Consider the following 27,345-nt stretch of genomic DNA (forward strand, 5'->3'; position numbering starts at 1 on the left):
GGCAGCTTCTGAAGTCGAAGAAGCCAGAACCTCCACTTCCCCAGCCACCACCTTGCCAGCACTGCCTTGGCACCAGGCTCCTCTTCTGAAAATGTGAGTGGGTGGAGTTGTATTTGCAGGCTGGAGGGAGTTCCTGAGCTGACACACTGCCAGATTTGGGCCTTAACTGTTGCTTTGGCTGTCAGATGATGAGATTATAACAGGAACATTTTTAATAACGGGAGGTCAGATGGGGAGGAGGCAAAATTAAAAAGAGACTATTAGATTAAGCAGCAACCCTGAAACAATCTGTAAGTCACAGTTAAGGGAGAGAGATCTGGAAGATTTGCCAAGTTCAAAGGTCTTCATTATTCATGTTCCAATAGTTGACTTGATGGATTGTCTCTAGTCTGTATCCCTTTATTCCTTTCATCTCTCCCAAAGACAAATGCTCAAGACAAATCTCTAGATGGAGGGATAGCCTCTGTAATAGATTATTTCTTATTACTTAGAAATTGGTTAATAATTTACTAATTCAATTTCACTGCTCCATCCCCCACTTCAATTAATCTTTAGAATATAGAGTAAATGCTGTTCTTTGTTCTTCCAGTACTAATGAAGAAAGAAACTAATGAGGAGACCTGGCCTTGATACCTTCCCAAAGATGATTTAGCTGCATAGTAGTCACATTTTTTTTATCTGCTTTTATTTACTTCTACTTCTTAAACACAAAATCCATCCAAAAACCGGAAAGATGTACAAGCTGGTTATGAGCCCAATTTCAATCATGTTGCACAAGCCTCAGTCTAGGAAAATTCCATTTCTTGTCAGTGTTACAAAAATCATACACACCTATACTCTTCCATCCTGTAGATAAATATTTTATACAGATATTTTATACATACTCAAATAAAACAAGATATAGCAACTTTTGTACAGCAACTCAAAATCCTGTCTACCACTCTGGGAAGGTGCTTTAAGATTTAGCAGATGTAGAGAGTAATTTTTTTCTAACAAATTTTATCTGTGGCTCTGTGGCCATAATGCATTTCAAAGAGATCATTTTTAATCTCTTCTGTCAGGAATGAGACCAGCATTGTCAATTCAGCCTCCTGATATCCTTCACAGCCCTGTTTCCTATAAATCTATTACCTTTGCTTTCTTATTTTTCTTCTATTGTTTTTTTTTTTACCCAATCCCTCCCATCAGCACTCAGAAATGTTTCCAGCCCTGCCCATAACAGCATACCCAGGATATGCAAGAGTCTGTGATTGATGGCTGCTTGCCTGCCAATGCACAGGTGTGAATTAGGAAACCAGTTCAGACTCCAGCCAACAGACTTTTGTTCTTGCAGCATGTTGTGTCATCGGTGGCAGGGGTTTGGACATAAACATTTAGGGCACTAAATGACACATTCTAGTGTCCAGATACTTTTTTGCCAAGTGGCAATTCACACCTTGAGGAGGACCAAAAAAAAAAAAAAAACCGAATCTGTCAGAAAAACTCCAAACAGCAACATATATAAGCTTACTTCATGTAGCTGCCGCTGATACAGAAAGCAAACAGCCTTTTTGCCCACAGCTCCAAGTTTGCTTAAGTCTGTTCAGTTACAGAAAAATGGGAGTATATTAAGCCATTTAAAAGACAAATAAAAATGCTGTCCATCCAATGAAGGGGAGAAAAGCTGCTGTTGAGCGTGGGAGAAATCCTATCAGTCAGGACAGGGCTCCTCACAGCAGGCTCTTGGCATCCTTTTCCCCATGAACAAGAGCACTCAGACCTGTGTCTGTGTTCTCTTCTGGGGGCTCTGTAAGCAAGCAGAAGGCTACATCCAGGTCTGTTACAGGCCAGCAGCACTCATTATTTTTTTTGTCTTCCTACAGGGGTGGGAAATTCCCTGTGCATCTTATTTTCTCCTTTGCCCTTAAGAGAGGGAAGGGCTTGCTATATGAAATTTGCTTAACAGATTCCTAATTCTACTAAGCAAACACATCTACACATCACAGAGTAGACCTACAAATACATTAGAAATGTGAATTGTCCCAGATCTTTGCAGTAAGGGAGTAAGATTTTCCAAGTGACTGAGTAAATTGATGCCTCCAAAAGCACAGTAAACTGATCTATTGGGCTTCACTCTGAGCTCCCTTTATTCCAGTGTAAATCTGGAGTAAGCCTGCTGAACTCAATAGAGTTGTGCCAAAGCAAAGTCAGAATCCCTCTCTTGACTTCTGTTCCTTTACTGTGCTGCCTAATCCCATAGCTGTAACAAAACTGAAAAATCTCTATATACAAACTCCATTGGCCAGGCTATCTTATTGTGAAACCACAGTATATCCCAACCTTATAAAAATCATTCAAGTGTGACACTGTCCCTTCTCTTGCTTTTTTTGATAAGCACAGAGGAAGGGCCAATAGCACAGAAACTGGAAGACAGGAAAATAATATTTCATAGAAGTGGAAAGAACATAACTGAATGGATATCAAGGCAGGTAAACTAAAGAAACCCCCAATACCTGTGTAACACATCCAAAACACATGGCTACAGCACAGATGTTAAGGCAACTAAAGGATTGCCCCAATGGCAATCTTCGAGTTGCAGAAAGCAGCAGCATTTCCAATAAGGAGTTGCTTCTAAAAATCTGCTCCTATCCAATGGCTTGATTTGAAACAGATTAAACTAATGAAAAGAATATTGTTGACTTTATAAGTCAGTACATGAGGCTCAATGAACTTAAATAAAAGGCAAGCTGGTGAAATACTGTCATTTTAAATAAACCCACAGTTTCTCAGGTTGCAGATGATCATACTGCATTGTTTGTCCTGTGTGACACTGTATATTTAGTAGGTTGAATGTTGTCTTTCTGTGGCATGGACAAAAAAAAGGGCATCATCTGAGATTAGCAGAGGTTTAAAGCAAAAATAATGGCAGAATTTAGAAGTGGAATTGGAAAGGTGTTAGTCCTGTCTCTGCTATTTAAAAAATCTCCAAGTTTTTTGCCAGCAAATTCCTAGAAAAAATGGTAATACGCTGTTTTCTTATTAGCTGTTTTAAAAAAATCATATTAATATGCCTTTCATATCAGCCTACGCTGTAAAGACTGCCTGTAGTTTCAATACATAAATTCTGAGATCTGAAATGCAAATTTCATTTTTGAGGACACAACAATTTATGTGCAAATCTTCAAAGAGCAACTCTCCTTCTGACTGTACCTAGCAGAGGAAGTACTCTTGACATCTGTTGTTCAGTGTCTTTTATACATTTTTTCTCAACCTCAGTTTTGAAAACAAACCCTTTCAGGGTGTGGTACAATTGCCACCCAAAGTGCCACAAAGCTGTGCAGTTTCACTGACACCTTAAACATTGTATTCTCTATAGGAGGCATGTTCTTCTGCTTTGTTCTAAGCTTACAGATCACTGGAGTCTTACCAGACACATGTCTTTGGGCTGGGAGACATCTTACAACAATAGATTTATTTCTATGAAAATATCTATTGACTTGGGGTATGGTTAAAAAAAAATAAAGGAGTTAAATCCCTTGAAACAGGATTTAAAATTCTGCAATTATGTCATTATGCCTGGTCATATTGTGGTAATGCCTAAAGCGCAATTATGGTATAGGAATTAAAAGTTCATGTCCAGAGGGCTCCTATTTGTATCACATCAACTGATGCAAGAGGTGGTGGTTCTCAAACTGCAGGGCTCTGTGGAGCTGAGAGTCTGGTAGAGCATTTGCTGTGTTACTGATCGATCCAGAGAAAGCTGCTTCCATGGACAGCTGCAAGGCCCTTCAAGGAGCAGCCTGGAAGCCTAGAAGAAATAAGAAACACGGAGAAGGACTTTGTGTAATGGCATTTTCTAGGGAAGGAATGGGGGAAAAGAGCTATTGACCATTTTGTGTGCTTGGAGACCATGGGAGGAAAAAACCTGGCTGACTGGACATACTACCCAAAATTCAGGGAATCACTTGCAGAGAGTTAAATAAAGAAAAAAGGAAGAATAAATTGAAAAAGGTAAGAAACAATCAGAGAATCATGGTCATACAAATACGGAGAAAGACAGTACTTCAGGCTGTTGGGAGAGGGAAAGAAAAGACAAAGTCAGAGGGGTAGAAAAGCTACAATAAATTCTTTGAAAAAGAGTTGCAAACACAGCATTAAAGGAAGCTCCTTCTGCTCCAGTTCTAACCCAACAGAAATTTTGAACAAAGAGATTGGCAAATAAACTTCATTACACCATGAAAAAAGTTTTCTAAAGCATGTCTGTGCAACCAAAGAGGTTGTTATATTACATATAATGTTATATAATTATACAGTACCTCATGTGAACACTCTAGAAGTGAACCTTTTTCCAATTTGGACTTATATTGCTCTGGAAAGGCTATTAATTGAACTGGACACAGCATTTTTATGGTGGGACAGCAGTTCACAGGTAGGGTTATTCTTGTTTAACTGTATCTGTATGGCTGCATTGATGTGAATGGTGAAACATGTCTGTGTGGATAAAGTCTGAAATATCTAGCTGCCTTTCAGGCCATAAATGCTGACATGACATCATAGACATGATGTTCTTTAGCTTAGCAAGAAGCCACATTTCAAATACACCTTTTATGGTGTTATGGGAACAGAACAAAACAGCACAAGGTTATTTAACAACAACAAAAAAGGTATTTTACAGGTACTCAGAAACGTTTAGGTTTCCTAAGCTTATACTTCCATGTCAGCAATTGCTGAATATGCTACGTGGAACTTTCAGGAACATGAATGACAGAAGGGATAATGAAATAGTGTTATGTGTGAAGTTTTAGTCCATGCTGTGAACACTTCTGTAACCTTTGGCATAATCTAAGAGTTACCATGGTCTATATCAGGAAGAAAAAAAAATAGACAATAACTTCTAAGAAATTTTGGAATGAAGGGCTCCCTAAACCCGGAGTTTTAAAAAAACTTACACTTTTGGTTTCAATTATTTACATGGGAAATGAAGTATTCTTCTTCTTAATCACTCAATAAAGATTAAAAACTATATGATTCAGGTGTTAAATATAAGTACTGGTTAACAATCAGATGCATGTTCTATTCTTTGCTTTCATATACTGGTCAGACAAAAAGAGAAGAAAAGAATTGCAATACACTGGTTTCTCAAGAATGCAGCATCAGGGATCTGTAAAAGTCTGAGTGATTCTATTGCTTCCTTTTGAAGGCTCTGATAATAAGAAGGCCTAGGGAGAAAAATTGCAGTTGAAGACCATTGAAGTCTTGAACTGTAGTCAAGCCACAGAGTGAAATTACTGAGCCCTGAACACCTCTCCTGATCCTTCTCTGTTGAGAAGAACCTTTGTTAGATGAGGAGCCAGAGGTTGAAAGACTCAATTGAAATCCTCACTAAATACATTTTCTAAGAAGTTAGGACATGTAGATTTTTTTCCTCATATGGATTTAGAAATCCACAGGATTGTAGCAGATGGGAAATCTCTCATTTTTAATAGAAAGAATAAACCAGAATATTACCAATTCAGTGCATGAGCAAGCAAAGCAGAATTTTATGTACTAACCTATCTGAGCCAGAGAGACACTTACTGTGACACTAAGAAGTATTTGAAGGTGCAAGAAGAAAGAATGGTAGGTCCTTTTTATTTAAAATAAAAATATTATTTACAAAGCAAGAAACCCTTTTATCTCAAATGTTAGGAAAATTACTTTGTCCACTTATTACTGAGTCCTCAAATAGCTTATTCAGTACAACTGATTGACATTTTATGTTTTATTGCAGATCTGCATCTCCACAATGAGTGATTTTCCAGGGTACGTATTCTGTGGTCAATCTAACATTCTGGTGACCATATGATAAATACTCTCCTTTTTCATCTGATTTTATCAAACTGATAAGATGAAAAAAATGAAAAATATATTTTAAAAAATGAAAAATTTATCAAAGTGGTAAAATCAAAGGCAGAGTCATAAACTGTGAGCGTACACTATTAATAAGCCATCTATAGTAGTTCTCCTATCTGACTATTTTGTTTCAAGACAGAAGCACTCCAAAGTTAAACTTACACTGGAAAAAGATCACTTGGATAGCTGTGCAGGCAATACAGTTGTACCTACCAAATGCAGTGCCAGGAGGTGGACTCTGTGCTGGCAAACCAGTCTTTTAGACTGGCTTTTACTGGGCTACCCCTGCTGTTATCCCAGCACAGGCATGTCATAACCTAACCATACGTCAGCTATGGATTTGCTCCAGCAGTGGACAGTGCCATTGGCCACTTAGTGGTGACAAATAAAAAGCAAACACAAGTTTAAATGACAAGTTTTACTTTCCTGCATGCTAGCCAGAGAAGAGAGGCAAAAGCAGTGTATTTAATGCAGTTTGACCCTGATCACTTCCAGGAGTCCATTTGTTGGTTCATGTTGGCCCACATCTTTCATCTCTTCCAGAGCACTTGACAACAGGAGTGCCATCACCCTGGGATCTTTCCTGTGGCAGTACTGTTTGAGATAGTCCATTTACTGCTCAGTCTAGTATAATCCCTCCACTATCTTTCTTCAGAACCTGAGTACTGCTGCCAAGGAAAAGGGGTATGTAAAATGGAAAGCTGATGATGATCAATAAAGTAAGAGTTCCTGTAAACTGAAAAATAGGCCAAAACAGGGAAAACATCTGAACTAGGGAAGCATGCACTGCCAGAACAGAAAAAGTCAAAGAGTCTGGAATACAGCAATCCAGGGAACCCAGATGGGGTCTAGAGGAAGGTGTCCCTGCCCATGGCAGGGGAGTTGGAACTAGATGATCTTTAAGGTGCCTTCCAACTAAGCCATTTTGTGATTCCATGAAGAAAAGCAGTGCCAGCTACTGCAAAGCCCAAAGGAGGCACAGGGACCACTAGAAGCACAGAGAGGCAGCATTCTGCAGAAAAGGAGATCAATCCATCAGGCACAAAAAAAGAAGTGACAAAAAAGTAAAAAAGTCCAACGAGTGGCCACGAGTGAAGTCTGAATGTGCACCTCTATTTATACTTTTAGTCTAATTCCAGATAAATATAATTCTCTTTTTTTTACAGGATAGAAAATGAAGATCAGAAATATGGAGTCAATGCCAGAAATACAGACAAGGGAAGCACCACATATCTCTCAGTCTTGATTGCTAAGTAATAGCTATAGATTGGGCAAAGTGAGAAAGCAGTGAATCATTGTATCTTCAAGGTAAAGCAATTCTAAGACTCAATCTTATCACCTGGAAGTGAGGCAGAATCCCCTGGAAATATATCTTGTGAAACTTCTTATGAGGCTGTGAAATTGAATTGATCTAAGCATCTCCAGTTTTTCAATTACCAAAACGAACCAGACCGTGTACCAGGAGATGCACAAAAGGAGCACAGTAGAGGCAGAAGGTATGTATAGTTATAGGCAGCTATACTTCTCTGCTTCAGCTTTTGGAATTAATTGCTGGCTGGTTTCTACATCTATAGGGGTTCAGCCAGGACTTCAACATGGCAAAAACATGTAACAGATCTCAGGTATTTCTGTCCACACTGAGAGTCTCCCAGACAGGCCTTCAGGTCCCAGGACTAACCTCAAACAGAACCAAAACCAAGTAGTAAATAGTAAGAGTCTGACAATGAGACCTAAACTTTTCCTTCACAACTAAGTCCTCTTTTGTACTGGAATAAAAGGAGGGGAAACAAGTCTTTTTCTGCTTGTGGACCCTTTCATTCTTCACTAAGGAACTGAAAAAGATATAATTCTAAGGGCTAAGAGCTGTATTGTGTGAGAAAATTACAGCAAGGGAAGTTGGACAGCGTTATTAAGTTATGGCAAGATAGTTGTGAACAGGAAACCAATGGGTAAATTCACTATCTTATGTCACATACATAAGCCACTTGTGTTTTCTGTTATGTTTTGTCTCATTTCAATGAAGTTCCTTCCTCTTTTGGAAGAGTTTCTGTCTAGCTTTATTCAAATAGTTGTATCGTAAGCCCTGATCTTATTGTAACTTCTTCTTGCCACCTCACTTTGTATCACAGGGTCACACAGAAAGGACAAAGTGTGTCATCACAGGACTGTGTGAGGTATCAGCATGTTTCTCACTTTGCCACTGTCACTTGCAAGCACGACATTACCAGCAAGCTGACATTAGGAGAGCCAAAGAAATGATAATTTCTTTCTGCTCCCCACAAAAGATCTGATGCAGAACTCACTGGAATTGCTGGAAATATAAGGTGCTTTGGCTCAGACCCAAACAGACCAGCTAGAAATAATGCTGAAATGGTATTTGGAAGTGAGATGGTACAAAAGGACTAATCTGAGTCACCTTCCCTTAGCAAAAGACTCAGAGCAATTTGAACTGGCTACTTTCTGTTGTGAATTAAGCTGAAAGCCCCAAAGGCAACTCAATCTATCTTTTCAGCCTCCTCCAAACTCAATCCAGAGGGAAAAGTGACTAATCCAATTCAGTTGCTGCACTGAACTAGTGCCATCGATTAAAAAAGCTTGGGGCACAGGGAAAATTAATAATCTGGATCAGTTTTCCTCTGCAAGTCCTTTGCACAACTTAGCCAAGAAAATAAAACAAAAACAAAACTAAGGAAACAGGAAGAGGAAGCACTGATAAGAAGGAAAGCTCACCCAATAAAGTGCACACACTTTACAGGAAAGAAATAGAAGCACATCAGTGGCATTTTGTTAAAATTCCCAAGGTGGAGTGAGATTGATTAGGGGAGGTAATTCTTCCATTTGGTGGAAAAAGAATCATGTCTTACACTCTCTTCCCTTTTTCCCATGTCTGTGCAGAGCTGAGAGGCCAAACATGGAAGAAGGGCAAGCTGCAAAAACATTTCTGGGCACAGAAGTTGTCTTCTTGGCTCCCTCTCTGTCCAGTGCTCTGGGTATGGCATGGCTAACACAGGAGAACAGCCCATTGCTGATCCTAGCCTGACCCAGGAGGTGAGTCATAAAATGGGAGTTGCCACTGTAACAGCTGCTCAAGCGCTGACATTAGTAGGTGCTTTCAGCAAAAGCATTTTTTGGGTAGGCTTCAAAGTAAATAACCGCTGCTGCTGGTTATCATATTATTGCTTTGAACAGGGTTACCAAGGATTGTGTGCTACAGAAAAGGTTAATCTACAGATAACCCCCCACCAAGATTATTAACATATAATAGCAAATGCCTGTGTGATTTTGTAGCAATATTTACATTTTCCTCGTCCCTTATTACAGAACTGCAGGGCTTTCATCAATAGTATCAGTTTTCTCACTTGACTTCGCTGAAGGTTTCCTGTGACAACAGGAAAGGGCTGGAGTTTTTGGGAGGTTTTGTTTGGTTTTTTGGGGGTTTTTTGTTTGGTGTTTTTTTGTTGTTGTTGTTGTTGTTGTTTGGTTTGGTTTTTTGTTTGGTTGGTTGTTTTGGGGTTTTTCTTGTGGTGAAAATTAAGATATTCTGTTTTTAAAGAGCTATTCCATATAAGCAGTGAAATTTGTTAAGCCTAGTCACTTTGCTCTGTGTCCTCACATCTTTTGCATTGGTCATCTGACACATAGCACCATACTGCCAGCCCCATCCTCCACAGCCCCCTGGGTCAATTAGGAAAATGATGGCAGAGGGGCTCATCACAGTTTTCAGGAGCTGAATTCTGACCCTGTTTGGTCAACGAGGGGCATGAAGATCACCCACCTTTATCTAAATGCCAGTTTTCATTACATTTATTATGTCTTCATGGCCATGTGGAGATGCCACAGCTCTACAGCTCTTAGTAGGCAGGATGACCACAGCTTCCCAAGTGTCATTCCCATAGGTCAAACTGGACAGGTTGTCTCTGCTAGCAAACTGTTTTTGGAAGAAAGTTCACTGAAGCCTAGTACATGGTACGACAGGTAATAAAGACTGAAGAGCATGGTTAGCAGGGAAAAAAGCCCCCAAATCAAAACCCACACACAAAGACCATTTAAGCGTGACACTGCAGTGGAATTCCTTCTGTTGTCAGGGTGACACGCACAGTGTCACTGGGGTGTACATATCTAGCACGCTCCACGTCTCAAACAGGAGCCTAGGCAGCAAGTTTGGGGAGTGTAGGTAGATTAGGGACTGGCCCAGGGGAAATGAGGTGCTGCTGAGATGTGTGCAGAAAATGGGTGAGGAAGAGAAAGAGAGAGGGTAAGGAGAGAGAAGCAGATGCAGAAGTCTAGAGAAACAGAGGAGAGGGTGACAGAGGAAACGACTGTCCCTGCAAGGATGCCCACTCCAGAGGTACCTCTGGCTCAAAGATTACACGATATAAATGGCGAAAGGTCAGTGCCATGAGCAGACCCTTGTGTTGAGTCACAAAGTGTGAAGCTGCTGTCCCATGGAGGAAGGGCTCAGCACCCCCAGGCAGCCTGGCTGATAGCTGACCCCAAAAAACGCCACAGGCACCCACTACCCGACCCCAGCTTGAAGGGCTTCATCCCCACTCAAGCATCCTCCCTAGCTAAGGGGCAGGCTCTTCCCGGGGGGCAGCTTCACCCCAGGGTCCCACGGGCGGGTGTGACCGCTGGTGTCCCAGGGGAGCCCGAAGGCAGCGCCTGGGCACGGCCGCGGGGAACGGGGAGGGCTTCCCCGCCGGACCCGCGCCCTTCGCCGGGGCCATGTTGGCAGCCCGGGAGCGGGCAGCGTCAGACGGGAAGCCCGGGCTCAGGAGGAGCCAGCCTGGGCTGCCCCCGCTCCCCCCCGCGGCCGCTGCCAAGCGGAGATGCCCAGCCCGGGGATCTCCCCCCGGCCCCCGCCGCTCCTGCGGCTTCGGTTCCGTAATTGACCCCTCGGGACTCCCCAGGTGTCGTGTCGTAACAGCGCCCTGTGGAGCCAGCAGTCCTGTGTGCCTGCGGATCACCTCGAGGTCCTCCCGTGGGAGAAAGGGTGACATACAAACTCCGATCCATTACCGTGGTGGTGACAGTCCAGTGTATTTTCGGCCACCGAAGACACCAAGTAACTCGAGAGGTGATCCCTCGATAGGCTGTGGAAACTGGCGGCAGCGAGCCAAATGTGCCCCGGGTCGGTGGGAATGCTGGTCCCCATTGTCCCTTCACGAGTGGGTCCGGCACCTCCAGGAAGAGCCGGGGCTGCCCGCCTGGGCCGGGGGCGGTGTGTCGCTCCGGCCAAATCACTTTTCTCCGTTGGGTGGACAGGGAGCGAGAGATGGACAGCAGAGGTTTCGGAGAAATGAGTAAATCGCCTCGCGATTACAACACGCTAGCGAATACAACACGCCTTTTTCCGCAGACGGGCTCCCCATCAGGGGACTGGGGGGAAAAAAATATCCCTAACACTTTTACCTTTGGGAAATTGAAAGGTCTGTGTGTGTATCTGTGTGCGTCTGTGTGTTAGCGCTGTCGCTGCCAAGCCCAGAATTTTGTTTTCTCTCCCAGCATGCGTTGATGACATCACGAAGTGCCCCTTCTTTGTGTGTCAGTGATGTCACCAAATGCAGTGTGGGGGACAATGGAATCCTGAACTCCGGGCGAGGGCGAGTGGGAAGCGGCTGCTCCTGCTGCTGGTTCAGGGCTGAGCCGGGGGAGGGAAGGGAGGACACAGCTGCTGCTTTAGGGCTGAAACAGGTGAGAGACGGGAAAGCTGACGGGGATTCCTTTTGCCTGGATTGGTGGGGGCGAGTGGGCTTTGGGTTAGGCTCCTTTTTTTCTTTTTTTTTTTTCCTTTCTTTTTTCCCCTTATTGCTTTCAAACTGAGACAGGTGAGAAGTTGCTGCTGCCGCCGGAGGGACAAAGCAGGTGAGGCAGGGGAGAAGCTTTGGGGTTGAAACAGTTCTGAGAATAGGAGGACAGCAAGCAAACCCCCGCGCCGAGCCTGATACCCCCTCCGAGCCTTAAAAAAAGCAGCCCCGGGAGCTGCCCCTCTCCCAGCCACCTGCTTCCACCGCGTCCCTGCGGGGCTCTCGCACGGAAGCAGCAGCGGAGCCGGGGAGGGCGCCTGTCCCTCTGCCCCCCGACACCCCTGCAGGTTACTTTTCAGAGGGTCTCCATTAAAAACTCACGTCCCCCTCCGTGTGCCCCTTTCTTCCCTCCCCGGGGGGAAGGGAAAGAGAGGGGGCCGTGACGGCCGGGATCCCCCTCCATCCCCGGAGCTGGGGCTCCGCCGCCCGCCCCCGCCGCCCCCCGCTCCGCACCGGGTGGCGCCCCGGCCCCGCCGCCCCCCAGCCCCGCTCGGCGGTGGGGGAGGCAGCCAGGGAAGCCATTGCCTGTTTAATAGTTGCTGTTGCAGCACTTCCGCTTCTCTCCCAGCGAGAGAGACACGAGTGGCCAGGCCCAGCCGCACCGAGGAGGAGCAGCCAGACACAAAGGGAGAGGTAGGGGGACGGGGCACCCCCCGCCGCCCTCCCCGGGGGCAGGGGCGAGGGGCAGGGCCGGCCGCGGCCCGGCGATGGGGCGGCAGCCGGCGGGGCAGGGGGGTCGCGCCCGGGGCTGTCAGGTACCGCTGTCCCCCGGCCCTGCGGGCCCGCGGCCGGGGCAGCTCGGCCGGGCCCCCTCCGGCTCTCGGCCGGCGGGGCAGGGGAGCTCCCCGGGGGCCCGTGGCCCTGGGAGGGAGGCGGCCGTGTGTCGCCTTCCCCCCCCCCCACCCCGGGCCCGCGGCTGCACCCCGAGCCCTTCCCCCGAACTCTCCCGGGGTGCCCTGCCAGCCCCCCCATCCCTCCCGACGGCTTCTCGCCCCTCTCGAGTGCGGACCTGCCCTCGGTAGCCCGCCGTGCTCGCCCTCCTGCCCCGTGCCCCCGGGGTGCCCGCATGGAGCCGGGCTGCCTCCCGCTGGCCCCCGCTGCCCCCCTCCCTGACACCGGCCTCGCCGGGCCCTCCACTCCCGCCCCTCGTAGGCCCTGGCCCTGCTTCCCCCCACGTCCCCCCCGGCACAGACCCTCTGCTCCCTTCCCCTCCGCTGGCATATGCCCCTCGGTGCGGTGGGCCTCGGTGGGTGCCACCAGTGCCCCCCACTCCCTGCTTAGCCCTTCCCCTCCTGCCCGCCTCCCCTCACGGCTTCCAGCGCCCGATCCCACAGACGGGGGTTATCCAGCAGGCAGGGCTTTCCCCACCACAGGTCACAAATCTGCCAGGGTCTTCCCTGTGTTGCCAGTGATGCCCCACTTCCATTTTAGAACTGGCGACGGGCACCCCCCATGCCCCATCCCTTCCTGCCTCCCCCATGTGCCTCCCGGGAACCCAAGGGACCGGAGCTGTTCCATTTTTATCTCCTACACCCCTAGGCTCGATAGTGGTGGGTGGTGATGGCTCCTCTTGTGTGTGCAGTTTGGGGGAGATTAGAAAGAATTGCTTTGAGCTTCCCTGATCCTCGCAGTTGTCCTCGTTCCAGTCTCCTCTCATTCCGCACTTGCTGTCTGAGAGGAAGCTTTTAAAGTCCCTTTCCCCCTGCTCCTCGGTGTTACTAGTGCAGGGGAAGCTATTGCTGCTCCTGCTATGGCTGTAGGGCCTAGAGAGGAGAGGGAGACACGAGGATCCTTTAAAAGGAGCATGACCCAAACACAGATCGAGATTGTCAGCAGCCTTTCTCTGTGTGTGTTTGTGTTCACTGTTTGTTCCCCACGCCCCATGGTGTCTCCTCTCCAGGTTGGGGTGTGTGGTGGGGGGGTCGCTATGTCGGATGACGATTCGAGGGCCAGCACCAGCTCCTCCTCATCTTCATCCTCCAACCAACAGACTGAGAAAGAGACAAGCACGCCTAAGAAGAAGGAAAGCAAAGTCAGCATGAGTAAAAACTCTAAACTGCTATCTACCAGTGCCAAAAGGTGAGGCTGCAGTCAGTTTTCTCACTGATTTGTTGCATCTTCCCTTCTTCCTCATTTTATTTTGTGCTGTTCCCCTGCTGCTCCCATTCCTCATCTCTAGCTCTTATGCTCAACCTTTCTACATGAAGCTGCTATTGTCTCACTTTTTTTCAGTGTCTCGCTGCAGTGAGTCTCTGCCCAACTTCACTGCTTTCTGGTCTCTCTTCCTGCTTATTCCAAATATTTTCCTGGCTTTTCTTCTTCTGGGCTGTTATTCTGACCCTCATTTATTTCTGCTGTCTTCTCCTTTTTCCTTACTAGTGTTTGTTATGGGAATGGTGTAGAATTGACATTTAGACCTTATATTTTTCTCTGCCACTGGAAGCTGTATGGTCCCAAGTAAGGCATTGCATTTCAACATCTGTTTCGCTCTCTTGTGGGTTGGAGTCCAGAGTGTCTTTTTGTCTTTCCAGAACTGATTTGGAGATTAATTAATGTTTGTGAAGTTTTGAGTTTGCTTGCTTTGGAGGAGTGCACTGCAGTGCGAGGGGTGTAATACAGCCCCAGATCTTTACCAACAAATACATGACTGTTATTTTTGTCTGCTCATCACTTAGAGTGAATTTTCTGTGTATGGTTGGATGCTAACTGAAATAAATAATCCACAGCAGGCCCACTTTTGGACATTCTGCTCTGAAATAGTCTTTGCTCACAGCACAGAGTGGGTTTGGGCTTTTTTTGAGAATAAAGTAATTTTTATTCCAGAATAATGTGTAGGGAGAGACACCTGCATAGAATAGAAATTCCAGAGCAGCTATGTCAGTCAGTTTTCTTCACCTGGACAGACTCTTGGAGCTACTATTTTTTTTTTTTAAGTTACCCTTTCTTATTTATTCTGTGTGTCACCTGAATTCAGCACCATCCTGCTCCAGGGAGCTAAGCTGACAAATGGAGGTTTTCAAGCAAACTTGCAGTACTTCAGTAAGAATAATGAACCATCTCACTGAACAGCTTTGCCAAGCAGCAGAGAGGTTGTATCAGTAGGTGTCTAAAGTGACTGGGGTTTTATGCAAATGCCCTGTCGTAGCAACTGAGTTCTCTGTGGCTTTGTAGAATTTAGGCGGTTTGGTTATTCCAGATCTCCACTCCGCAGGTTTCCATGGCAAACTGACAGAGATAGTGGCAAGCAGTGTTTACGTGTTGTGCCCTTCACTGTTCTAAAGGAGAAGATTTTAAACTGCCTCCTGTGGAAAGGCTGTGGTTCTTGTGTGTGACAAGTGGCAGGAGGTGCTGGCTGAGTTTAAAGGAGAAGGGAGGCAGGCTGAGTGCTGGGTGGGGAAATCTGGAAGGGAAGCCTGAGTGACATTAATGGGACTCCAGGGAAGAGGATGATAGCTGGTTGGGCGTTTTGTGGCAAAAGCAGCGTAAGCCCAGAATAGTCTGGGCTGGGAGGACAGGGTGTTGGCTGAGCACAGTGGAGAGAGGGAGCGTCTGGAGTCCTAGGGGGGGGACGTGGGGGTGTTGTGTGGCTCTTGAGGGTGAAGAGAAGGGAGAATTGAAGGTGGTAGGAAGTGCAGGAGCGTCGGAAATAGATATTCACCTTCCTTAAAGTGTCCTTGAGAATGGCGCAGTTATTGACTCCCTCAGGGCTGTGGATTTTTTTTCTCAGGATGGTGATGAGAAGCTGGGGGAGAGAGGAGGGAGCCAATTTGGCAACGACTGTTTCTCTCAATCCCGTAAGACAAATTTCCTTTTCAGACTGCAGTTTCCTCTTGGTGCATCACATTTGCAGAGGTTTCCCCTCATTTACAGGCTGGTTGGCAGAGCAAAGAGGACAGTCTTTTCCACTGTGCCATTGGCATCTTTGTGGGAGCGCAGAGCGGTGCACCTGTCTGGGTTCAGTGCACGATGCCTGTGTGCTTTTCAGCCTGTTCTTTAACAGGGCAGGGCGCCTGTCCTGCTGAGGGGTTTGGGCTGGTGGGAGGCCAGAGCTGAGAGTGCCTCTCTTATGCACTGTGCAAGCTCACAGTGACAGTGTGTCTGCAAGGAGAATGTGTTAACTGCTGTCCCACTCAGTGACTTACCTTTGTTCCTTCTTGCTTTATTGCCACAGGATTCAGAAGGAATTGGCTGACATCACCTTAGATCCACCTCCCAACTGCAGGTTGGTGTCGGTTCCTTACCTGAGGAGGGTGGGGGAAGGTGATGGGCTGAAGTGTGCCTGTGTGTTGTAACTGCCCTCAGAGGCTCTGGATGGAGCAGAGGAACGGCTGTTTAGGTGGCCAGCAGTACTTTTGTGAATGCTTTAAATAGTTTCCAGATGGGGATACCTCCAGAGATTGTATGTGTTTTGACCAGTTTTCTGTTTGTTTTGGGGGTTGTTTTGTTTTTTTAACAATTGCATGTCAATATGTTGTATTGTTTTGTGTGTGTACGTTTCAGAAACTGAATATATAAAGAAGAGTGTGAAAACTTTCTTCTTGTTTGTTTTTGGTTTTGGTTTATAAATCTAATGCCTGACTGCGCTAATCTTATATAAATAAGAGTCCTGCCAAGGAAGCAGAGAATGCTCTGAGGTTTTTAGCTAAGCGTTCTGTTGTGAACAGCAGCTGACAGTGGAAGTGAAGTGCGAATTCGTCACTCAGTGGATGCCCCACTGGAGCATGCATCTTAGCTGATGAAACAGAAAGCAGGGATACTCTGTTGCCTTTTATAAAGCAGCTTATTTTTAAGTATGTTTTAGAAACTTGCATTGTTTTTTTAAAACCTCTGGCAGGTTGATTTGTTTCATTGCATGGTGTCACTGAACCTCTTTGCATTTGGGGAGGAGGCAGTAGTAGTGTAACATATTTGGTTATACTTGCTCATCCAAGAGGAAAGAGGCTTTTGGTCTGGTCTGTGTTTGCTCTAGCTGCCAACACATAACTCTGTTCCCATCTTCTTGCTGTAGCTGAGGTTTGATGTCTTTTGATGTTGGTAATGACAGAAATCAGAGAAAATTATGTTTATAAATAACTGTTTAAATTGGTCTTTTTTGTATTGAGTTTCCACCCACAAATGTACGTGAACCTTTTTATTGAAGCTTTTTGCCACTGTTAGTCTGTGGGGAGGCATTAGCACAAGAGTTAGCCTGACAGGTCCAGAGCCACCTTTTCAGTACCAGTCCCTAGGATCATAATTAATTGAAGGAGAGATTGAATGTGATGTGTGACATCTAATTTGATACTAAGAAGATTTTTGTGCTGTTGGGATGATAACCAATAAGTTTTGAAATCTTTAGTTGTGACGATATTGTTTTAGGGACAGTAATGGCTTACCTGAATATTACAAAATTTCCAGTTCTTGGGCTGGAGATATGTCCTGTGTGCATCCCAGCTCTGTGTCAGGACGAAGTCTGCATGGTTTTCCCTCCTCCTCCCACTTTAAACTGATTTTCATGGGAAAGAAACACAGAAGCACATCTCAGGCACTGTTGCTTGCTCTCTAGAAAATTGAGTGTGGTGGTTTTAGTTTGAAACTAGGCAGAAACACTAATTTTTTGGATGGTCAAGGTGCTGAGACTTCAGACTGAGCTTTGCAAGTCTATCCAAAAGCTGTGATTGTATATGACTACGTTAGATTACATGTTTCTTCTGAAGGTTTGTGTAAATGATATTAGAGCCCTAATTTGTCCTTGTTTCAATTGGATTCATTCACAGGTAAAGATGAACTAGCAAACTACTTGTCAAAATGCAGTATAGTTTTGGGTTTTCTTTTTAAATTACAAAAACAATTGAAGATAATGTGCTTCAAGGCCCACATAGTAAGTTTGTGTTATTTCACCCTTTACAAATATTTCTAATGGTAAAAATTAGTTCGTAGTACAAATAGCGATGATTAATCTTCATCCATAGTGGAGTTAAAAGTATTCTGCATTCCTTTTGACTTTCAGATGAGTGACAGTGAAGGTTGCCAGCTCCTGCAAGTAATGCATGAAACTGGTGTAGTTGTTACTGCCTTTTAATATGTTGATAGGTAGGAAAACGTGAGTGAAGGGGTTTGTTGTGCGTGTATGTGTGACCAAAGGAGTTTTGGTATTGCTCATCTTGGGGTGAAGTCATCCTACTTCTGTAAACACGGTGCTGAGAGCCAAGAAGAGCAGCTCTGCTTATGGCTAACAAGGTTCCAGTTGTGCAGTCAAGCACTGGGAGTTTGCCCCTGTAGTGGCTGGTTTGTAAAAAGGCAGGCAGGTGCCGATTGCCACAACAGTGAGATGAGTTTCAGCTATTGCAGTTGTGGGGAAAGTTCACCTCTTGTGAAAAGAAAAGAGAAAAAAAAGAAATTGTCAATTTGTGACTGTGAGGAGATTAAGCAAATTAGGTACTCTGGCTCTGCTGCATGATGTTTAAGGTTGCCAGAATTTGTTCTTGGGAAGCCTGCTAACAGTGTCACGGCTTTTCTTTATATTTTTTTCCCTTTCATATGAACATTACTGGCATGCTGTGAAGGAGGTATTAAATACATAGATCGAGAATTTAGTTTCAGTTTCCTGCCTTTATGGCTTTGCTTATTCTAACCTTTTCTCTGACCTCCTGCCCCTCATATCTCTTGCTGCCTTTGTTCCTCTACAGACTTTTTTCAGGTGTCACTGGAGGAGAAGCCAGTCCTCTCCTTTTAGGCATCTCGCTATTTCCTGCAAATTTAGTCTTAGAACTTACATATTCAAAGCATTATGTATGATGCCATGTACTACCTGTTGTACTGTCAGTTTTAGGGGTTGCCAAAGCCTCATGTCACACTCGAAAATGTTTGTCTGAAACTGTATCCTGTGTCATGTTGGAAACATCTTAATATTTTTTCTTTTTCTGGACATCTGTTCTTACACCCCCCACCACCATGTTTGTATTTTCCCCTGTTCTGTGTCTGGTGTTTGATATAAGTTCATGGTTGGCTGTGCTTTAATTTTTGGCCTCACTGCAAAATACTCTTTTGCAGAGGAGAAAGAGGAGAGAGAAAGATGATGTTCTTCTTTCAGTCTTATTGCAGTAATGGGAGTTCAGGATATTAAACGCATCCCAGAGCAGTTCTGCATATTGAAAGATAAAGGTTCAGGTTGTGAATGATTTTTAGTAAGAATTGTTTTACCATAACTTACATGAGGTATTTTTCTTCTTATAAAATATGACATACAAGATGCAATTACAAATAATGACAAACCATTTGGCATTTCAAACAAAATAGCTTAAAAATAAACATTTCATTTTTATTTTTGCAGCTTTCAATGTCTGTATTTTCATGTATGGAACCCACAGATCATCTGTTTAAAAAACAAAAACCAAAAACCAAACCCCAAGCACACTCAACACCCTGTGATTGAGCAGCTGTGTGGTTTTTGCACATATGTGGGTAATATGAGGGGAAGCTTATTCCAGAACTTCCTCTCTTCTCAGCACTTTCCTTGCTTCTTCCATAGCTTGCCTGTGTCCCCCAGAAGTTTACCTGGGCTTGTGTGTCATTGGCTGGTTCATTTCTCCTACTCCCCGTGCATTTGTCTCCTTCCTCAGGCTGTGATTTTGATTTTCACAGGCTAGTGCAGTTAGTTGTGCAGAGGTGCAGAATATGTGCATGGAAGCAGTCTCTGTTTGGCCTGCATTCAAAACATAGATTTTTGGACTTGAAAACATTTTCTAAAAAGGTATATTTAATACATGTTGCAAATTCGTGGGTTCCTGCTGGGAGCAGTGCTTTGTCCTCATAAGTGTCCTGGTGTAATGTATGTTTGGCAGCTACTTCTGAATGGATTTTAGTCCTCTTCATTATTTTCAGTAGGCCAGTGCTCTGGAGGTCTTTAATTTCTGCAAGATGATTTGACTCCCGATATTAATACTGAGTTATGAAAGTTAAATATTACTTTCAAGTTCAGAAGGTGTTTAGTGGTTAATATGAATTGGAGAATGACTGTTTGGACCTAAAATGTTTAACATCTTTTGAGAGAGTATCTGGTGAACTCTTCTCCTACTTTGTTTTATATCAGAGAGTTTAACTCCTGTTTTGGAGCTCAAGGAAGGTAACTAGAAACTTCTTACTTTTTGTCTTTTGTAACTAGAAATTTCTTACTTTTTGTCTTTTGTATATGTTGGTGACAGAGGAGGTGTCATGCCTTTGCTTTGGGTCTGCACATGTCAAAATACATTTCTATCTTGTTATGTAGGCAGTCCTGATTTTTGTTTGCTGGTAACACTTAGGAGTGTTGTGCAAAAGCTTTCCTTCTGTCTCAGTGATGAAGTGTCCAAAGCTTTAAGAGAAGTTAATTTGCGCTTTAAGTACTCTTTATTCACTTTGTGGAATTTATTCAACCTCTGTATCTAAGCATCTCCTGATGGTAGATCTGCTTATTGATGTGAGGTTATGGAGCAAGTGGTTTTTCCTATTTTTAGGGGTGGGGAGTTACAGCACACAAAAAACAAGTGACTTGTCTAAGGTCGTGCAGGAAGGTTATGGAGGTTATGGAGCAAGTGGTTTTCCCTATTTTTAGGGGTGGGAAGTTACAGCACACAGAAAACAAGTGACTTGACTAAGGTCGTGCAGGAAGTCTCAGGCAGAGTGGAGAAATGAATGTAAATCTCTTTTGTTTCAAGCTAACTTGCAGCTGAGCTGTTTGGCTGGAACTGTGCGCTCAGTTGCATTATGAGCAGGGCTTTGCATTTGTGCTTTATTGGGTGTCTGGTATTGACTGTATGTAAGCATGGTAATTTAATGTTATTTTTCCCATCTGTGTAGAGGGACCAAAATGGATATTAACTAGAATTAATGTTTTTTAATCTATCTTAGCCGAAGTGAAACAAGTTTGTCTCCACATGGCTCATTTAAGTCCATATAGGCGAGACCAGCTGTTATTTAAACAAAAATAATTTTCAAACCTTTGTTGAAAGAGGCATTTGCCTGCAGGGCTTTCCATTGCTTCAGAGGAAAATGCTATCACAAATTCATTATTTAAATAATAATAAAATACAGTTGTGTTTTTTGGCACCTTCAGCCCAGTTTTTGTAAATTTGCAGAATAAGGACCAGATCTCCTTGAGAGTCTCGTGAAAGTTAGCTGTCAGCACTTAATAAATATGTGTCTCAGTAAAGATGGTGGGGAGAAGTGCTCTCCATTACAATGTATGGAATATTAATAGTTTTCAAAACTTTGGAGTGTGGAATTAAGATTTCTTGGCTTGAGAGAAGTCTGCATAAAATGTGTGGCTCAAAGGCAGTTTTGAACTCAACAGCTTCATATTATAATTAATATATTTCATCTACATACCATGCAGGTCTGGCATTTGTCTTGCTTACATTTGTTTTTTATGGTGCTTGTAATTTTTTGCAAATGTATTTTTTCAATACTTTCAACTCCAATAATGCTTGAAGTGCTTTTGCTTTTAAATCTAGCATATTATTTAAGGATGGATTGTCACTGTTAAACTCCAATATCAGTGTTGTTTTTTGTTATTTTCATGTGCGAAATAGCCCTTCCTCAGCACAATTGTATTCTATAGCATAAACTTTCTGGGTTTACATTTTCTAAGTAACAAGCTTAATTTCATTATGACTTTTTTCCTTAGTATACACAGTCAAATTATTAGGTCAGGAATGACACAAATGCCAGCTTTTGCTTCCTTGTAGAAATAAAAAAATATTATCACCTTTAAGGGAAGTGAAATTATCATCTTACAAAAGTGGTTTTAGAAGTCTTCTTTACTTTTTTCATCTTGTATTTTGTTGAAAATGTGACTGTTTTCTGTGAGAAGTTTCCAGGTGTACGATAGGAAGGACCTACATAATTAGTGCTGTGTGTAGTTGAAAAATATCTTTTGTCATATAAACTACCAGTGGTTCAGCATTCCCTCCTTGCTTTGTTTGGCACGTGATCCCTGGAGAAATAACTCTTCCTTTTGAAATGGTGTATTAACTAATTTAGAGATCCTCTGCAGCTGTGTATGGTCTAGCTTGCAAACCATAAAAATAATACATTTCTACAGTGGCTGAATTTAAGTATGTGGAGGGGGCAGCTCCTGCAGGCAAAGTCCTCTGCCTGATGTACTCAGACAAAGGCTGCACAGGAGCAGTTTCTTTGCTGAGGATCGATTAGTTAATATTACAGGAATTAACTTTTCTGAAGCCTCTTCTGTTTTTATTTTAACTGTCAGAAATGTTTTGATGGCCAGGCTGTTCGGACACTGTGGCAGGAGCTGGCTGATGCTGTGTTAGATTTTGCTTCACACGTCCTGGCTCGGTAATTCCCAAATGAACTGCGTTCTGTGCTCTTGCATGCCAAACATGGAAACGATGAATCTTGAAAGCGGCTGTGAAATTGTATCATGGCTAAGAACAAAGAGGATTGAAATCCCTTCTGTGTACCCTCCCTTGTATATCACTTAATTTTATTATTTGACTTTCAGTTTTGCTGCCCTTGGAGGGCACTGTGCAACTGTGTTTATGATGCTGCATGTATGTTTTATCTGACAAATTCTTATATTTCGTCTTGGTTACGCAGTCTTGTTTAGTTTTTTCAGTTGTGTTCCAGTGCTGCTTGTCTAGATTTTTACACTGATATGTGTATAGCAGCAGTTTATATGCCTGGTTTTGTTTTAAGAAACATACACTGTGTATGTATGATACTTCATAGATGTAAATGGGAAACAATGTATGTGTGCTGTTTATACTTTAGGGCTTGAATCTATCTTGCCTCTTTATATGAAGACAGAGTTACCCATGGATAACTGACTTGTCTAGGGGATCGAGGAGGATGGGTTTGTGTTTGAAGATTTCAACAAGAGCAGGTTGCCAGAGCCTTGTGGTTTCTGAAGAACGGGTTGGTTTTGAGAGCCAGTGTCATTGTGTCTGGCAGATGTTTGCTTTGGTCCCCCTCTTGGAGGGGATTGTGTTGGGGATGGAAACGGTGTTCACCTGCACCAGTACATCGGTGGATCGAGGTTATCAGTGAGTTTGTGCATAGTGAAACTTCTGCAGCCTCTGCCTGCACTCTTCTGTAATTGTACATGACAGACCAGCCTTCCGTACAGCACCTTTTCAGAAGCATTTAATATACTAAAAAAAGTATCCATTTTATGTGGATGGGTTAAGAGATTACTGCACACCTGTGCAGGCACACACCATGCTCAAAGTTAAGGGCTATGCTTTCTCCACAAAACAAAGTGCTTCAAACTAAGTTAAATTAATGATGCAATTTAGTCATTATAAGTAAAATCTTGCCAATCTGTAAATTTATTTGAATGAAATAAATTTATACTTATTTTTCCCTCTGAGGCTTAACAGTGGAGGTCTAAATGCTCACTTCATTATGTTAAACCGAGGAGAGAACATGTATTGTCAAGTACTATAAATAAACTACAACTGTCAAAATAAGCACTGTGTGCTCAAGAATTCAGAGGGGTTTTCTTATTTCTCTTGCCAATTTGCAAATTTCAGCAACAGGCAATTAAAATTCCAAGGCATTTGGGGAAAGTGTAATGGTTGCAACCATGCATTTAATACATATTTTCTGTGTGTAAGGGGCTAATTGACATTAGAAGGAGATGTTGCAGAGCTGCATGCTTAACTTCAATATCCAATTTGCAGTGCTCTTTATTAACCTGGACTCTGGGGGAAGGAAGCTGGGGGAGAAAAGGAGAGTGGGGCAATGCAGAGTGTAGCTCAGAGCAGATGTGGTGTTTGAATCTTCTCACTCCCTCCAGTCTCTTCCATAGTTTCACATCTGAAAATATGGATCAGGTAAGATGAAATTGAGCTGTTTTGAGAACTGGGTCCAGGCCAAGTTTTGGCAGTTCATTTAAGAGAAAATACGAAGTAATTGGATTAAAGAGGCTGGACGATTAATGATGTAGAGTCCTGTTAGATTTCTTTGCTTCTGTGTTTCTGTGAATCAGGGTAGAGTTTAGGTCTCAATTCCTTCAGGAGCTTCAACTTTTAGAGTCAAAAGGGAGTGTGGACCTAATCAGATAAGCATATTAGTAGGTGTGTTTTGTACTTTGTATCAGTGTAAATGACTGTTTAAAAAGATTGCTTATCTCTCCCTCTGGAGCTGCTGGACTTGCTGGAAACATAAAGAATTTTGATCTGGTACTGAGAATGGTAAATGCAAAATGGGGAGGAACTTTCAGGAGCAAGTGAACTGCTAATATTTAATGATTTTTCTGCTGTGGGTATCTGAGCAATATATTGGTCAGCATGCTAATCCCAGTGTTTCACTGGGAGAAATCAGGAGAGGGGGCTTGCTGTGTTTTCTTTTGATGCCTGGGACCACACAGGAGTTGCACACAGGAGTGAAAAGGCTCCCAGACATTAAAATTAATTCTGAATTCAGAAGTGTCTTTTAATAATAGGGGAATTGATAAAAAAACCCCTACTTCTGATACGGTCTAAGAACTTTGTCAGATTTATTGGAGACAGTGATTGTTCTACAAGGAAAATTGTCAGGGTAATTGTCTCAAAGGTTTTAGATGCAGAATATCTTAACTGATGTTTTAAGTTGCTAATTTACGTTATGACTGTTATGGGTTTCATATTTTTGCAGTTCTCAAGTGAACAACTTCTAGAAAGTTTCAGCATGTTATTTTATATTCTGAACAAGTGTAGCTACTCTGAGAAGTGGACTACAAATGGTGGAGAAAGTGCAATTTATTTCATTAAAGCAGTGTTTAGCTGCTGCAGGTGGTTTTGAAAGGTGGCTAAAATGTACACAGTTGTAATAATACAATTTAAAAGTAATTAGATCAATACTGTAGTGTACCACAAAAGGTCATTTTATCAGAAGTTTTTGATCAATCAGATTGTTGTAATACTGTATTTGCACAGTGTTTTCTATGTGTCTTAGTAACCTTTTTAAAGGAGGTAAATTGGGTAATGCATACAAGCCTTTATAGTTAGTGTCCTCCTTGTCTTCCCTATAAGCCATTTATCAATGACAATTGTCTAGCTTTCTTTTTGATGGGGTAATTCTTAATTTGAGATTCTCATTGTATTTTGTAGTGCTTTGGGTTCTGGTAAAAGTATTTATGTCTCCTTACACTTGTGTGACTGTGGGAGAGAGAAAAGACTGAAGGCTTTAAATAGCTATGCTAAGTCTCAAAATATCATGAATCTCACTGAATTCTCCATTGCATTAAAGTTGTGGTGATGCTTTCCTTCCTACTTTAAATTGAATTTTAACAGCGCCCTTGTAACCTAAGAAATCAGGCAGAAAGATGTACCGTAGTGGCAAGAGTGACCTAGAAGATCTAAGTTTTGAATGTAACTAGTGCCAGGCCTTCAGCTGCCCTGCTGCTTGTCTTTCAGCTGCATCCCAGGGTTGAAATCTCTAGTGAAATCCTAATGTTTTCTTTTGAATAGTATCTTTCCAATTTTTCCATCTCCTCACTTCTCTTGTGAGATTAATCAGATTGCAGGTATTGGTAAGACTGGGAGATGAATGAGTTGCATATGAGGAACAGAAAAAGACATAAAACCACTAAAGGCAGCAAGATTGTACAAGGCATTAATGGAGACTATAAGGGACAGCAGAGAGAGGTGGCCCATCAGGGTGGCTAAGGTGATTTTGCCCTGGTTAGTGGAATGGTTGCAGCAAAGGCAGAAGTAGAGACAAGACTGATGCTTTTTCTGCTCCAGCAATTTAGCTCCACTTTCTGCTCCTTGCACTGTAAGGAGCAGAAGACACGGGATCTTCCTCTTGATGGATGGGGAGGACCATCCATGGGCCACCCTCTTCTTGGGCATGAGTAGATTTTTGAAACAGTAAAGCATACAAGTTGCAACAATAGTTTTGCTGTGGTGATTGTTTTGCACCCCCACTTGGGAGATAAAATATTAATTTAGTAATAAAGTGAATGCACTTATATGGGAACAACATACTATACATTGAAGAATATATGTAGCAGGTGCCCCTGTCTATCTTTGCAGACCTCCTTGAACTGCTGCTTGAGTCACTTGTGACTCTTTATTTGAGTCCTCCTAGAAACACATTAGTGAGGTGTAAGGAGTGTGGGGGGGGGGAGAACTGGGAAAGTGATAGCAAGCAGAGAGAGTGAAAGGCAGGCAGAGAAATGGAGGAAGAGGGCAGAAAATGGAGAGAGAAGCAAATGACTCAGTCAATCCCAATCAAAAAGACTAGTATTAAAGATAGGAAGTTGTAAATTAATTTTGTTGTGAATCCAAATCTCCCAAAGGAGTACACCTTGTTTTTGTAGCAACTGGAAGAGGAGTATGGCAAAAGCTGTTATTCAGTAAATTCCGTAATGCTGGAAACACATATTCACTGAAACTGTTAAAAGGTCATTTTAGAACTATTAAAGTCCTTCTACCCCGTAGGTAGTGAGGTTATGGAAGCTTTTCTGCAGGAGATTGTGGAGGCAGATAGGATCAGGATGTTCAAAGGTGGGTTGAACAAATTCATGGGCAACAGGTCCATAAACAGATATAAAGAAAAAAGTCAGGCATTCACCCTTTAGCACCCCTAATCCAGTGGCTGTGGGTTCTGAGGGAGTACAAAGGGAATGTGGACTGCAGAGTGTGTCCACTGTCACCTGTTCTGAGGAGTAGGCTCTTACCACTGCCAGGCTTAGGGTGCCGAATTAAATGACCCCAAGTGGTTTTTTTACATTCTGTGTGGAATACCTACAAAATGACCTCCTTCCCCCACCCCATTGTCCCTCATTCCACTCCACTAACTTCAGGCTCTTTTCTATTTCCTTGTTCCAATTGACATGGCTTTTAGCCACAGAAAATGTTCAACTTCTGCCCTTCTTGCCTCTCTTTTTATGCTTTGCCATTTGAAGCAAGCTCTTGTTTCCTGTCACTGAGCCACTTCTCCTTGCTTTTGTGAAGGATTAACCTTCATGCATTTGTGTTGCTGAATTTAGACTGTAAATTTTTCAGAGTAAAGCACTTCCTTAATTTTTGTTGATGTTGGCAAAGTGGTATGTAAATTTCCATTTATGTTTAAATGTTCTTTATTAATAAAGTAGGTTTAGTCTTTGGGCTTGTAGGTGTCACCCCAAAAAATTCTGCTTATGTTGCAAAATTGCCTTTTCCCCCCCTTATCTGATAGAGGTGAGTTGTTTTATTCAGCAGGTATTGTATTATCTTGAATATGTGATTTGATTATTTTCTGGTTTTATGCACACCAAGGTTATCACAGATGTTACTTTGTGATACTACTACTTTGTAATAGGATAGTGTATTTTGAGATATGTTAGTGTTGGGGGCTTTTTTCTTCCTGGATAGTGGCAGAGAAATAATGAAGCTGTCCAACAGCTAATATCTTTCTTTGGTGTCTTTGTGCTCCTACTTCACCTTCCACCTCGATATCTAGGAGAATTGTAACTATTTGTTAGGGAAATAGGAGTTCAAATGCTTAGCTATTACATGTGTTGAGACATTCCAGTTTCAAGTACTTAGTATTCAGTGTGTGTACTCTTAATGTTACATACGAGGTTCTGTAATCTATTAGCTGTGTCTTATACATTGTTTTTCCCACAGAAGATGCAAATTTTCTAACCCCATAGACTGTGCAGTCTCTACTTTCCACATTGCATTTCAAGGATTTTGCTTTGTATTTCATAGAAGAGTCT

The 27,345-nt window shown here is 43.0% G+C and overlaps 1 protein-coding gene and 2 long non-coding RNA genes across 11 annotated transcripts in view; 2 read left to right on the plus strand and 1 right to left on the minus strand.

Annotated features, from left to right (window-relative positions):
• Positions 1-239: 239 nt before the first annotated feature.
• LOC135297225 (uncharacterized) lies at positions 240-11,341 on the minus strand. Its single transcript, XR_010359266.1, has 3 exons — positions 10,891-11,341; positions 4,296-9,799; positions 240-3,787 (listed from the first exon to the last, which is right to left on the minus strand). It is a non-coding gene; the product is annotated as an uncharacterized LOC135297225 (long non-coding RNA).
• LOC135297226 (uncharacterized) lies at positions 4,566-7,179 on the plus strand. Its single transcript, XR_010359269.1, has 4 exons — positions 4,566-4,643; positions 5,750-5,781; positions 6,415-6,555; positions 7,038-7,179. It is a non-coding gene; the product is annotated as an uncharacterized LOC135297226 (long non-coding RNA).
• A 29-nt stretch (positions 11,342-11,370) lies between the features above and the next one.
• Positions 11,371-27,345, plus strand: part of UBE2E1 (ubiquitin conjugating enzyme E2 E1) — a 45,481-nt gene continuing 29,506 nt past the window's right edge. The window contains exons 1-5 of one of the 9 annotated variants that reach the window (XM_064414444.1): positions 11,371-11,565; positions 11,700-11,736; positions 12,247-12,311; positions 13,579-13,757; positions 15,850-15,900. In XM_064414444.1, coding sequence (XP_064270514.1) covers positions 11,386-11,565; positions 11,700-11,736; positions 12,247-12,311; positions 13,579-13,757; positions 15,850-15,900 — 512 coding nt within the window. In that variant the 5' untranslated portion in view covers positions 11,371-11,385. The other 8 variants (XM_064414453.1, XM_064414466.1, XM_064414457.1 and 5 more) reach the window with 8 other exon arrangements.

The sequence above is a fragment of the Passer domesticus genome, chromosome 1 (assembly GCF_036417665.1).
Source record: "Passer domesticus isolate bPasDom1 chromosome 1, bPasDom1.hap1, whole genome shotgun sequence".
Lineage (NCBI taxonomy): Eukaryota > Metazoa > Chordata > Aves > Passeriformes > Passeridae > Passer > Passer domesticus.